This window comes from Acipenser ruthenus, chromosome 14, assembly GCF_902713425.1.
Source record: "Acipenser ruthenus chromosome 14, fAciRut3.2 maternal haplotype, whole genome shotgun sequence".
In the NCBI taxonomy this organism is placed as follows: domain Eukaryota; kingdom Metazoa; phylum Chordata; class Actinopteri; order Acipenseriformes; family Acipenseridae; genus Acipenser; species Acipenser ruthenus.
Window position 1 is genome coordinate 38,030,347 of NC_081202.1, and position 12,588 is coordinate 38,042,934.

Genomic DNA, 12,588 nt, shown 5'->3' on the forward strand with positions numbered 1-12,588 from the left:
GCCCTAACCACTACACCACACTGCTGCCCTAAGAACATTGATGTGTTCCTTTTCACTTTGAAGCACTAATCCACATTCCTTATGTCATTTCCATTATCTTAATAAACCACAGTTGTGGAAAGTAACATATTCTGTATTTGTAGCGCTGCTTTCTTCTCTGTCATGTGTTATGTATTCACTACATTGTATGCCTAATTAGAACTGTTACTTTAGTGTTAAGAGTTTTAAATCAACACACATGAAAACAGAAACACCGTAATCTTCTGATATAAACGCGCTGTGATGCATTCCACACACTGTTTTCACCGTCCCTGTATCAGTTCTTAACACTACATTCCTCTGCATACTTCACATAGCAACAAGCAGTATACAGGTCGGCTATTAACTACCTCAGTGAGAGAAAAAACACATCAAGTTCAAAGACTTCAAACACAATATAGGGCACGTAGATTTTGTTTAAATATTTTTGAAAAATATTTAGGTTTAAAATAAACTCCACTTTAATGAAAAGCAAGGCTAGATTTAAGTTTAATGCAACACCTCCCTCCCTTTGTCATCTCTCTCCCTGCACTGCTTAAGATAACATTAAATGGGACTTCTGGTTCAAGGTCTCATTTCTTTAGTGATGGGCACCAATATCGATATTTTGAAATGATATCGGTATTGTTCCATATCGATAATAACTTCCATATTGCAATATCGTGGGATTTAAAAAACAATTCTCATACAGAAGGCTTGCTAATACTGCTAAAATACAAACGCAGTATAATCAAGTTTACTTTACATTAAGATACATACCAGTCATTGTCAGTCTCGTGGGCAAACACCACACACACACATTTATTATTTATCCATTTCATTACAATGATTGGGGTTTAGGTACTAAACACAATTTGCATGCTGCATTAACTTTGGCACTATTGGCCATCCATAAAGTGTTGCGTGTTGTGCTGAATTTTGCATTATTTTGAGATATGTGCATGTGTCAGAGTTTCATTGAATTTTGTGTGTGTGATTACTTAGGCCATTATTAATGTATTCATCGCCGTGAAATAAATAGCTAGATATAGTCTACCGAAATCGCGATTTCTCGGAAATTGGGAAATTGAGGGGTCATAGTGAAAATCACCTCTTTTAGGGGCCAATGCATACCGGACAAGTAAGGAGAGAAAAAAACAAACAAAAAAAAACACTTGTTTAAATAAACTACTGCACAACGCAAGTGATGCAAAATACACATCTTCCTTCTGTAGGCAAAAAAATAAAATATGTTTTAAATCAGCCTATCACTGCGTCTGTACTGGCTTTTTTCTGTGACCTGTACTGTACAGTAGGGGGTGGGACAAAGTCAGTGCTGCATTGTTTTGATTTAGGTTGATAAAATCTAGTTTTCACCATTGGAGGTAAAATGCCAGAAATGGACAACAAAGCAAAAAAAAAGTATATTTCGGTGATTGATCGTGTCTAGATATTTCTAAAAGAAACTGCACATGCAGATGGAGGCAATTGTTTTGCACATCTTGTAATGTGTCTTCGGAGAAAATATGATCGATCGCTATTTAGCTTCAGAATCACACATTAAACGAAGGGCTACTACAAAGGCTGCTGAACAGAGCGTAAAATAAACAGCTTTCAGAAAACAAACTGGTAAGTCAGCGCAGACAAAAAATATTCCTGTCAGTTGCAGACAAGTTAAAATCAGTACTACAAATAACATGACAACGAACATGCCGCACATATTGCCTTTATTAAAGTATGCCAGATGCCCTTGGGTAACTGAGTTTTGGAACTGTTTCTAATCGATTTCCACATCTGTATAACTTGGCAAAGCTTTCTTTGCCTTACACTTCCAACCAATTCAGTGGATGCAGAACGTGCAGTCTCAATGTATGTGCAAGTCTTCACACCACAGAGACAGAGAATGTCGGCAGCAACTGCTGAGGGATGTTGCATGCTTGCCTTTAACAAATTGCAGCACTATGTTTTAATAAGGAAGAAAGTACCACTATTTTTAGGCATTTATAGTGCTCTGAAATATTATCTACTTAGGTTTATTTAATGTTTAAACATGTCCACAAAATCCTAATTTTATTCCATAACCTACCCGCGAAAAATACGTAAATTTAGCGTGATTTAAGTAGACCCATATAACTACCCTGCACGCTCTGGGAAAATTTAAATTACTGCAGCAGTCATGGCGAATGCCAGAGAAAGAAGCTTGGTGTGGAACGACTTTAGATCTCAGCCAGATGACAACAGCGCTCTGGTTGAAGGCGGACAGCCAACATGTCTAAAGTGTTTTAAAGAAGTGAAAAACAAGGGAGGAAACACCAGCAGTTTATTGAAAGCTCTTTCAGATCACCACCCCGATCTCTGCCGAAGTTTACTTGTTTCTTTTAGTATAGTTTCTTCAGTTAATTTAATTTTAAAGTGAATCCCTAGTGCATATTATAAAAAAGACATAGCAAAGATAACAAATAAAACTGGAATGCGCTAGAAGCTGAAAGAACCTCCGTGCAGTGAAGACACAGCCCTGGCGTTAAGTGTCAAAAGTATAACATGGAGCCTACAGGTAAATCAAGGCAACACACTTACCCTCCATTGCATTGCCTGGCTAAGGTAAGTAAACTGGGCTGGGCTGGGTGGGGCTCGAGGGGAGTGGTGCTGGGATGCTGGGATGGTGTTGTGCGCACCAGACGGGAGGTGCCCACCTGATGACCCCTGAAAAAAGTGTCCCACCCATCCCATTAGACAGTTGCCGTGCTGACGAGTCCGCACTTTGGTTGATCCCTGGAGCCAGCAGCGCCACCGTTGTGTGTACACTTAAGCCATTAACACCTGGCCAATCAGAAATCCAGTGAAGCTGCGTCTTGATTGGTCCCCACCACCACCACTACTCATTTTTATCTCATTGTCTTGGCGAAAGCCGAGTCCAATATTGTCACAAAGTAAATAACTGTAGCTTCAACATGTACAAACATTAAAACTACATCAAGCATTTCTTTTTTGCTATTTTTGGATATAATCAAAACAAGAATACAATTTCCTATCTTCAACGTAGAGTAGCTTGTCGTCATTATTATACTATAAAAGTCAGTGTAACAATAAGAAAAACTAGGCGACAACTAGGGTCCAAGTCCAATTACATCCAGATTTATTTTGTGAAAAAGTCACTGCAAAAAATAAAGAACCACCATTAGTCTTCAGCGTCCCACAATCCACAGCATAAGAAAGGGTTAACTGATCCAAAAAACTTTCTTTGGAAATTGGATTATCTGCTTAAATATCATCAATAAGCTCAGCTATGTGATTAAATTGAGTAGGTGCTTTTTTTTCTTCTTAGAAATGGTGAGTATGATGCTGTACTAAATACCTATTTACTATTGCATTGAAAGTTCTATATATATTTTTATTATAGTTTTACACATTATGCTTTATTTAGAGCTGACTTAGCACTGTATACAAATGGTATACAGCAGTCTCCGCATATAAGAACACCTCTTAGGAAAACACTTCAGCTTAGGGAACAACCTTGTGGTGAAACAGAATTTTCCCAATGTAAATGCTTTGCCTAAAGGAACAGGAACTTTGCTTAAAAGAACACTTGTTTAACAACGATAGTGATTAGTTGGTAACCAATTCAAAACTGATACAGTACTGTTTTGTAACCTGATAACATCATCATCATAAAACTCAAATTCAAATAGTTTATTCAATCTTTTCAAAACTGACATTACCTACAGTTGCTTTTTTTTTTTTTTTTTTAACTTGTGTAGGGTGGCACTGTGTTAATAAACATTGTGTTAAAATTAATTCTTGTAGGGGCTCCCGAGTGGCGCATCCAGTGGAGTGCAGGATGTGGTCTATAGTCTGGACATCGCGAGTTCGAGTCCAGGCTATTCCTTTGCCGACCGAGGACGGGAGCTTCCAGAGGTCGGCGCTCAATTGGCCGAGCGCCACCCGGGGGGAGGGAGGGTTAGGTCGGCCAGGGTGTCCTCGGCTCACCGCGCACCAGCGATCCCTGTAGTCTGCCGGGCACCTGTGGCTTGTCTTTAAGCTGCCTGAGAGCTGCGTTGTCATCCGAAGCTGTAGCTCTTGGGTGGCTATATGGTGAGTCCGCAGTGTGAAAAACAGCGGTCGGCTGACGGCACACGCTTCGGAAGACAGCGTGTGTTCGTCTTCGCCCTCCCGAGTCAGCACAGGGGTGGTAGCGGTGAGCTGAGCTTAAAATTAATTGGCCATTCCAAATTGGGAGAAAATAATAAAAAATAATTGGCAACGACTAAATTAAAAAAAAAAATTAAAAAAAAATTATTATCGTATTCGTAATTACTGTTACAGCCGCTGCTGCATTTTTACCGTATGTAGGGGTGTTTTGTTAATTTAGTTTGTCAGTTAGTTTATTAGCATTAGTTTGTTATTATAGTTTATTAACATACGCTTGCCTATTGCTTTTCTCTTACTTATTCTGTTCATTTCATATGTTGATGGATGTGTGTCATGACAGAAGTAATAAACACATTTGTATTTATTGATTCATATCGAGATTGGCCTTGGCATACTGTGTCTAGTGGTCAACTCTGTCTAAGAGAACACTTTGCTTGCTTCCCGAGGGGTATTATATTTTAGATAATGCATTTTAAATTGAGCATATTAAACTATATTTTCCCGAGTGCTACGACACTTGTAATATGGTACTACTAGTAGCAAAACATCACACAAAAATACATTTCTTTATTCTATGTCATTGGTTAGAGTAGTTCTTATACGTCTCACTGATTTACTGTGATCCACTGCCAACAGCTTTCACATGCATTTCAGCATGTCTCCTCCTGTACTCTGGCAACACACACAGGCACAGAACTTTACACGTGACACGTTGTTGCGCGTTCCTGGGGGAAAAACAAACCCTAAATAACATGCTTTGATGCATTCCACGCACCCCTCTTCATCATCCTCAGTCACATGCTTTATACTCTACGATAATGTTAACATGTAGCGAAGGCATAATGCCGCCCATAGTAAATAGTGTTTATAGCTGTTTTTCAGTTTTGATTGAGCTACAGTAGCGACAAGCACAATTTGAAATAATGTATTTATGTAGCCTCCTTGTTGATATGAATACTTTAGTTCCTATAAGTAATGTTTTTATGTTAAAGACGGATTAATGTTTTATCTCTGTGTGGTGATGACACAGCTGTGACAATAAAAATAACACTCTCTTTACAATTGCAGCATCACCCTTACAAAAACTACTGCGGTAAAGAAGAAAACAAATCCAGTATTTTGTAGTAATAAATAACTGCACTATATAACAACACCCTGGGATCCTTCAAGAAGCTGCTTGATGAGATTCTGGGATCAATAAGCTACTAACAACCAAACGAGCAAGATGGGCTGAATGGCCTCCTCTTGCTTGTAAACTTTCTTATATTCTTATGTTCTAACAACACGTGTAGGAGAGCCGCATCAGTCTCCAGAGCGAGATATGACAGCAATGCGCACAGTGAGCGTATTGCTGTTGCATGCGTCAGTACCTGTAAGTACCGGTATTTCATGAGCCGAATACATTGGTTTCTACTCATTACTTTATCAACCACTGGTGTATGATATGCAGCTTGTTTTGACCAGTACCATTCCTGGCAAGGTTTTCTCAACACAGTAGTATCAATCGTGAACAAATTATATATTTATATATATATTTTTAATAAAACTGCGTTGTTGAAATGGGACGTGGCTATAATGCAGTGTCTATTTCAATGAGAAGCTCATTTCTTAGGCAATGCTGCCATCTACCCCCAAAAAAACAGAACTACATTGTTTTTACAGAGTATATTATGTCATTGGGATTACTGTAGAACAAGGAAATACTGTGTGCTGCTTTGCAGACACTTAAAACTCTGTCCACTGCGTTCTGCCGTGCATGGCAAATTTTGATATGATAGCGCTCCACGTGGAAATGACGGGTGTGGCAGCTGGGTGGTAGGGTTATGTTTTAGCTGCGAGAATACACCTGCGCACAAAGCTATTGTTTTTACCAGTTATGTGGGAGACATGAGGAATATTTTTAACAAGAGCAACTGGTGTACATCACTATCCTGGGTACCATGGGCCATCTCATTTATAAACATCTGTAAAGATGTAATGCAGAGCAAACCCATGCAAAAATGTCATCTGAAATAAATAACACCCATTCACTCTATTGTACAGATAACTGAAATACCGAGAATTTTACTCCTGTGGAATTTATTATTACTGTAATATGGCGAAATGTAAGAATATTAGTTTATGATTTGAAACACTCATGTTTGCCCCAGCTCTAATATGAATAACGTTCTCACCTGCAGATCAGGGTTGGCTGCTGCTTTCTGCAGCTCTGCGTTGATGATCTTCTCTGTCTTCTCCCTGGCCGCCTGCTCCACCATGCGCTGGCTGAGCACAGAGAGTTTAGCCAGGGCCGAGGACAGCTCCTCCGTGGCCAGGGCCTGTCTTGCACGGTCCTGCCAGCCCATGGCTCTCTCGGTCAGGCACTGCAGGGCCTCTCCCTCTGGGAGCCTGACCGGCAGCTTCTGTAGGGAGACCAGCAGTGAGAGGATGGTCTCCAGCCTAGGCCGGCGTGAGCGCTGACACAGCGGACACAGGAACTTAACCTCTTTACTCTGCCAGCCCAGACCCTTCTTCTGGGAACCGGTCTTAGGTAAGGGCACGCAGGTGCTATGGAACCAGTCCTTGCACAGCTCACACTGCAACATGAAACCGCTGGCTGTTTTCCGGCACAGGCAGAACTTGACTTCCTCAATGCGGTCCGCCATCGCCATTTTTGCCAGGTTGGCCGCACGCAGGGAGTGCATGGCTTCAGTTTCTTTTTGTTCCTTGGTTTTGAAGGCGGCCACCTGGAAAAGGAAAGAATAGGTTGTGTAAAGAATGGCACTGGGCACGAGGATACATATTGGGAGACAAGCTTTTTATTGGTCAGCATCCAAAGAAGCACTTTTATAGATATTAAATGTATATACATATGATACAGATGGCTCCACTACATCCCTTTTATATCAGGGATATCATTAGGTCTAAATTATTTCTACTGGCATATTTCTAATTGAGGCCTCAAATCCATCAAAACTTTTTTTTATAAAATTCAGTTATAAAATATAGTATTTTTGGAGTTGGCTGAAAAACTTGCTAGTGAACTGATGGGTAGTTAAGTGCTAGTTATCCTTACAACAGCGGCTGGGTCACGTGCCTCCTCGGTCCCCTCTTCCAGGTCGCTCAGACTCTCCATCTCCAGGTCTCTCTCCTTCTCCAGAAGCTCCTTGGCCCGTTTCCGCTTGCTCTTACTGCTCCCGTAGACCCCGATATCCTGTCTGGGGCTCAACACCTACAGGATGCACAGTGCACATTCAACATTATTCTTAACTTATGCTGTCCTTCCGCGATGCTTCTTTTCTGCAGCTCTGAAGAAGCACTCGGCTTGAAAGAATTGTGTTTATGAATCCATATTGATATTCTGTGTTTGCATTCTAAATAAAGATGTGATTTAAAGCGCTGTCCGGGTAGGGAGGGCTTAGGTCGGCAGGGGAATCCACGGCTCACCGCGCATCAGCGACCCCTGTGGCCGATAGGGCGCCTGTGGTTCTGCAGTGGAGCCGCCAGATCTGTGTTGTCCTCCGGCACTATAGGTCTGGTGGCATTGCTGTGGATCTGCAGTGCGAAAAATGACGGCTTGGCAGGAGCACGTTTCGGAGGACGCGTGTTCCAGCCGCCGTTTCCCCGAGTCGGCGGGGGGGTTGCGAGCGGTGAGCCGAGGATACAGATAATGATTGGGCATACTAAATTGGGGAGAAAACCGGGGTAAAAAAATTGGCGACGACTAAATTTAAAAAAAAAGATTTAAAAAAAATACACAGGGTGTCCAACAAGTCAGGCAACAAAGGCAATATCATACATAACAGCGAGTAGAATGTTAAAATCTTGTATCCACACCCCGTTGTTTACCTGCACACACATTAACCCTGGTCCGACATTATAATTTTTCCTTTCCAGTCCGATGTCAGACTCTGTCCGACATCATCAAAAAGACGTCAAGCAGAGGTCTCTATCGCTTTTTCTCCGGAAAAAGCTGAGAAAAGTTTTCAATGGCTGAGTGAGGCGATCTGAGCAATACGCATAGTCCCTTCCCCATAACATGGACATAAACAAACAAAATAGCTGCTTCCGCATCCAGCGCCCAAAGAAGATTTTTTAGATATTACAGTAATAAAATAATGACTTGGATCGCATTATTGAGGAGTTTGGTGATAAAACGAGTGATCAGGAGATGATTTATCAGTATGTATTACTATGAAGAGATATGTGATAAATACAGGGAACAAGGAGTGGGGCAGGGCTGGAGATGCAGTACGGAGTGTCCTGTTGATATGCAGTGCCTTTTAAACCGGTTTTACTATGAATAAAATTACTTTTAAACAGCACGTGTAAAATAAACAGCGTGTGTGAAAATAAATTGGGCCTGACGCTCCTGACAGGCGCTGAATAAATGGACCGCAAAGGGTTAAAATGAATGCGATCAGCTTTGCTTTGACTTCTGCTCTTTGAATACTTAAGATTTTTTGGGAGCCCCAAAAGATTTTCTTTCTATATACTGTACATTACTAAGTCTTACACACAAACATTTCTTTTCTTAAAAACAGTATTGGTAACACTGCATTTTGGACATGTTTTTCATATAATAGCAATTCCTTTTGTGCATTACAAAGTTAGTGTCCTACTGTTTATAAGCGCAGCTGTCCAGAACATGCAATGCCTGTGTGTACCTAATGAAAGATTAAAGAATAATACAACATTTAAAAAGACACAGAACCTGGATGAACAGTGTGAAAGCTAGGTGGTTTCTGCATGACACTGAGAACATAAGAAACTACAAACGAGAGGAGTCTATTTCGGCCCATCTGTGCTCATCCGATTCCTAGTAGCTGATTCATCTCAGAACTTGGGTCTTAATAATTCATCTCAGAACTTGGGTCTTAATAATTTTAATAATTCAGCGTCATCAATGTGGCTTGGTAACCTATTCCATACCCTCACCACTCTCTGTGTGAAGAAATATCTCCTCCTCTCCGTCCAACATCTACCTCCACTTAATTTCCAAGTGTGTCCACTGGTCCTGGTTTCTGTGGTGTGCTTCAAGCACTGCAAACCCCATCCTCACACAAGCACACACAAACACTACTGAATGCATGCCCACCTGCAGGAGTGTGTAGATGGAGTTCTTCTTCAAGAACGTCCTGCCGGTCCTCTCTCGCCAGGCTCGGGCTGAGGCCACCTGAGACTCTACCTGAGGCAGGGCGTCCAGTCTTACTGGGATTGGCCGGCCACGCACCAGCAAGTTTTCCAACTGGTCCAGGTAGGCATAGTTACTTCCATTCTGCAATGCAGCAGCACATAGAAAATTAGGGCCGGAGACACAAAAATAGTTCTTACTGCAGTATGCCAAAAACAAAGACACTGGGGGCCTCATTCATTTTTAGTGTCTGTCTGCAACACTACCTTGTGAAAATAATTTTATACCAGTATCATACACGCCAAGCCTCCCACGGATGTTTTTGATTGCATTTGACAATAAATCACTCAGTTTTACATAAATATTACAATTAATACAGAAGTACGATGCTCCTCGGCATGTGTGTGCACTGTTCTAGAAGAACAGCAGCATTTATTTTGTTATTTGTGAAAGCAGCACAGACCCCTAACTACAAACACACAAAATGGGCTAGATTCATGAAGGATTACTACCTTCTACATTAATTTATTTATTTATTTATTTTTTAAAATGTTTAAAACTAGAAATGAAAAAAACACAACTTAAAATGAGGACTGCTTTTTTATATAGTTTTGAAACAGCAGTTTATTTCATTGTGAAAAAAAGTGCAAAGACTTTGTAAACATGCCATCCCACGAAAGAAAAAACTTGCCAACTAATACCAATTAATCTGGAGGAGGAGTAAGGAACCAACTAAGACAAACAGGCAGAAACGTCCACACAGGCACTCAACTGAACTCACCTGGATGGCTTCTACTTTTGCAGTCCAGTCTTTGGCTTTCTGTAGCGCATCTCTCAGAGCCAGCACATTGGGAAGGAATGCTGGGATATTTTTTGCCTCTTTCACAATGCTCTCCAGGGTGACCATGCTGTGGCGTGGTCTGGACAATACAAGGTATGTAAAACTTCACTGCAATGATCTCAATATTCATGGCCAACTGCATGCGTATAGTACACATGCTAAGACATTGACAAAGACTTCTCATGGAAATGTTTGTCAAATGTTTATAATAGAGATGTTTAAAAGTTTTCCTGCGTTAAACGTTAAGAATTTTGCCTAAACGTTTTACCACTGTCAAAAATATGCAGGCCAAATATGTCTTAGTCTTACTAGTAAGTGTACAGTGTAGGCCAATTTATTTAGTAGTTCTTTTCCATACATTCTGTACACATACAGTAATATATAAAAAGTGACAGAGCGTCTTCTGATGGCTTTTCTGATTGGTTACACACATTCCAATATATGTTAAATGTTTAAATGTTTCCATATGCTTAATTCTAAAGTTTAAGCGTTCAGGAAATTAAATGGAAATTAACAACCCTAGTTTCCCTAAAAACTTGTTTTAAAAAAAAAAAAAAAAAAAAAAAGCGAGAGAAAACTGCAAAATGACTGTGGTAAACTTTTAAATATAACCAGGTATGCGAGTATGAGGGAGCTGTCACCTGGCCTGTAAGCAGGTCTTGGCCTTGTCCTCCCAGCGCTCAGACACGGTGAGTATCTCCTGGAGCTCAGCCATGGCCTTCTCGACTGCGTGGTGCGGCGCCAGGCCCACGCCCGAGTCAATGAGCCTCTTCATGACATCCAGGGTGACACGGTGTGGCTCAGCCAGGGTCAGGCACACCTCGTCCAGCCAGCGGGCCTGCTGCAGTTCTTGCTTGAGCCGGGGCAGTTGGGGCAGCTCCACGTCCAGTCCGGCACCCATGTCTAGCAGGGCCTGCAGTTTGGAGGAGTCAGGGGTCTCGTCCACCAGTGCCGCCTGTGCCCGCTCATGGAACTCCTCCACGTTTTCCAGGAGCTCCTAGGAGACACGCACACGGCTTACTGATGGGCGAGCTCATGGAACATTTATTTTTATTTTTTTAAATCAGATTTACCGATAAAAAAATATTTATGTCCAATAATGAAACAGTAAAACAAGTAATATGTTAATGCAAGTGATATACAGAAATGATTTACTTAACACACATCAATATGTAATCAATATTTATTATATATATGAATAAACTGATGTTCATTTACTAAACATTTTTTAAACAAATGTTTACTTTTCACTGGAACAATTTTCTTGTGCGTAGTGATATTTACTACTATTGGAATTTATTTTTTATTTGTTGTGTTAATTTAAAAAGTAAATACATTTAATAATACTTTTATAATCGTTTAATAATAGCATTAATAATAATAGCTTCGTCTTGTGCCTCATAACGCCTTAAGTGTTATATCACATCAACCCATCCCGTCAAGCTTGAATGCTTGGTTGCACTTTGACAATCAGATCCTTTCGATTTTCAAACTTTCCTTGTGTCACTTGAAAAACATTTCAATGCTGTCAGAAGTGGACATCGATTCATGCTTTTGTTAGTTCACATGGTAATTACTGTAGCTCATTGTTTAGTGTGTTCATTAAATAGACTGTAGCTGATACAGAACACTGCAGCTAGAATATGAACTCACAATATAACTAGTGCTCACATTACTCCAGTTCATAGGTCCCTGCATCAGCTACTGGTGAGGTTTAGTAAAGCTAAACTCCTGGGATGCCTATGCATGAAAGACGCCATATGGTATCACAGCGTGTTCCTTATCATTGTTGGTAATTAAGTTCTCAGTATAATCTGGAACAGCTCTTATTTCCATCCCTGAAACACAAAAAGCTATTGAGGTAGGCTCTCGGTTTAAAGAGATATCCACCATCTATACACCAATAAAGCAAATTACATCCCTATATGAAAAGGTTTTATACTTTGTTAACGTTCATACAGCTGACAAAACAATTCCAGTAAATTTTATCTAATATGTATTAAGCATCAATTTGTACATCTCGCATTGTCCTATATGACGGAGGCACGCGTTCTGTTAAATGTGTATTTGATTTTTAATGGTATTTTATTCATAGCATTTATAAACAATAACACTGAAGGAATGTATCTGACGCAAAGTTGCTTTTGGGAGTCTGAGTCTTTGTAATTTTTATTCTTTTTATAGACATTTACTCTTCCTGAGTACATACATACATATATATCAGAATCAGAGACAGAATCGGAAAAAAAAAGTTAGAAGCACTTCTAACTAGAACTGCCAAAAGCCATCATTTTGACGGCTATCTCAACTGAATTTACAGCAGTATGTATCTGAATAGAATACTGCTCTTGAAGTCTAGATATGTGTTATCAAAATCTCTATTGTAATTCTATCAATTCCTTGGAGAACTGCCGTCTAGCTGTCTACTTGAGCATATATAGTCTGCTGTCTTATATATAGGTCGGCA

The 12,588-nt window shown here is 40.4% G+C and overlaps 1 protein-coding gene across 4 annotated transcripts in view; it reads right to left on the minus strand.

Annotated features, from left to right (window-relative positions):
- kdm5a (lysine demethylase 5A) overlaps positions 1-12,588 on the minus strand; it is a 107,939-nt gene that overhangs the window by 27,203 nt on the left and 68,148 nt on the right. For all 4 annotated transcript variants that reach the window (XM_058986483.1, XM_058986481.1, XM_058986482.1 and 1 more), the window contains exons 19-23: positions 10,763-11,118; positions 10,062-10,200; positions 9,245-9,424; positions 7,223-7,378; positions 6,342-6,893 (exon numbers count right to left, since the gene is read on the minus strand). In XM_058986483.1, the coding sequence (XP_058842466.1) occupies positions 6,342-6,893; positions 7,223-7,378; positions 9,245-9,424; positions 10,062-10,200; positions 10,763-11,118 (1,383 nt within the window). The remainder of the gene's footprint in view (positions 1-6,341; positions 6,894-7,222; positions 7,379-9,244; positions 9,425-10,061; positions 10,201-10,762; positions 11,119-12,588) is intronic.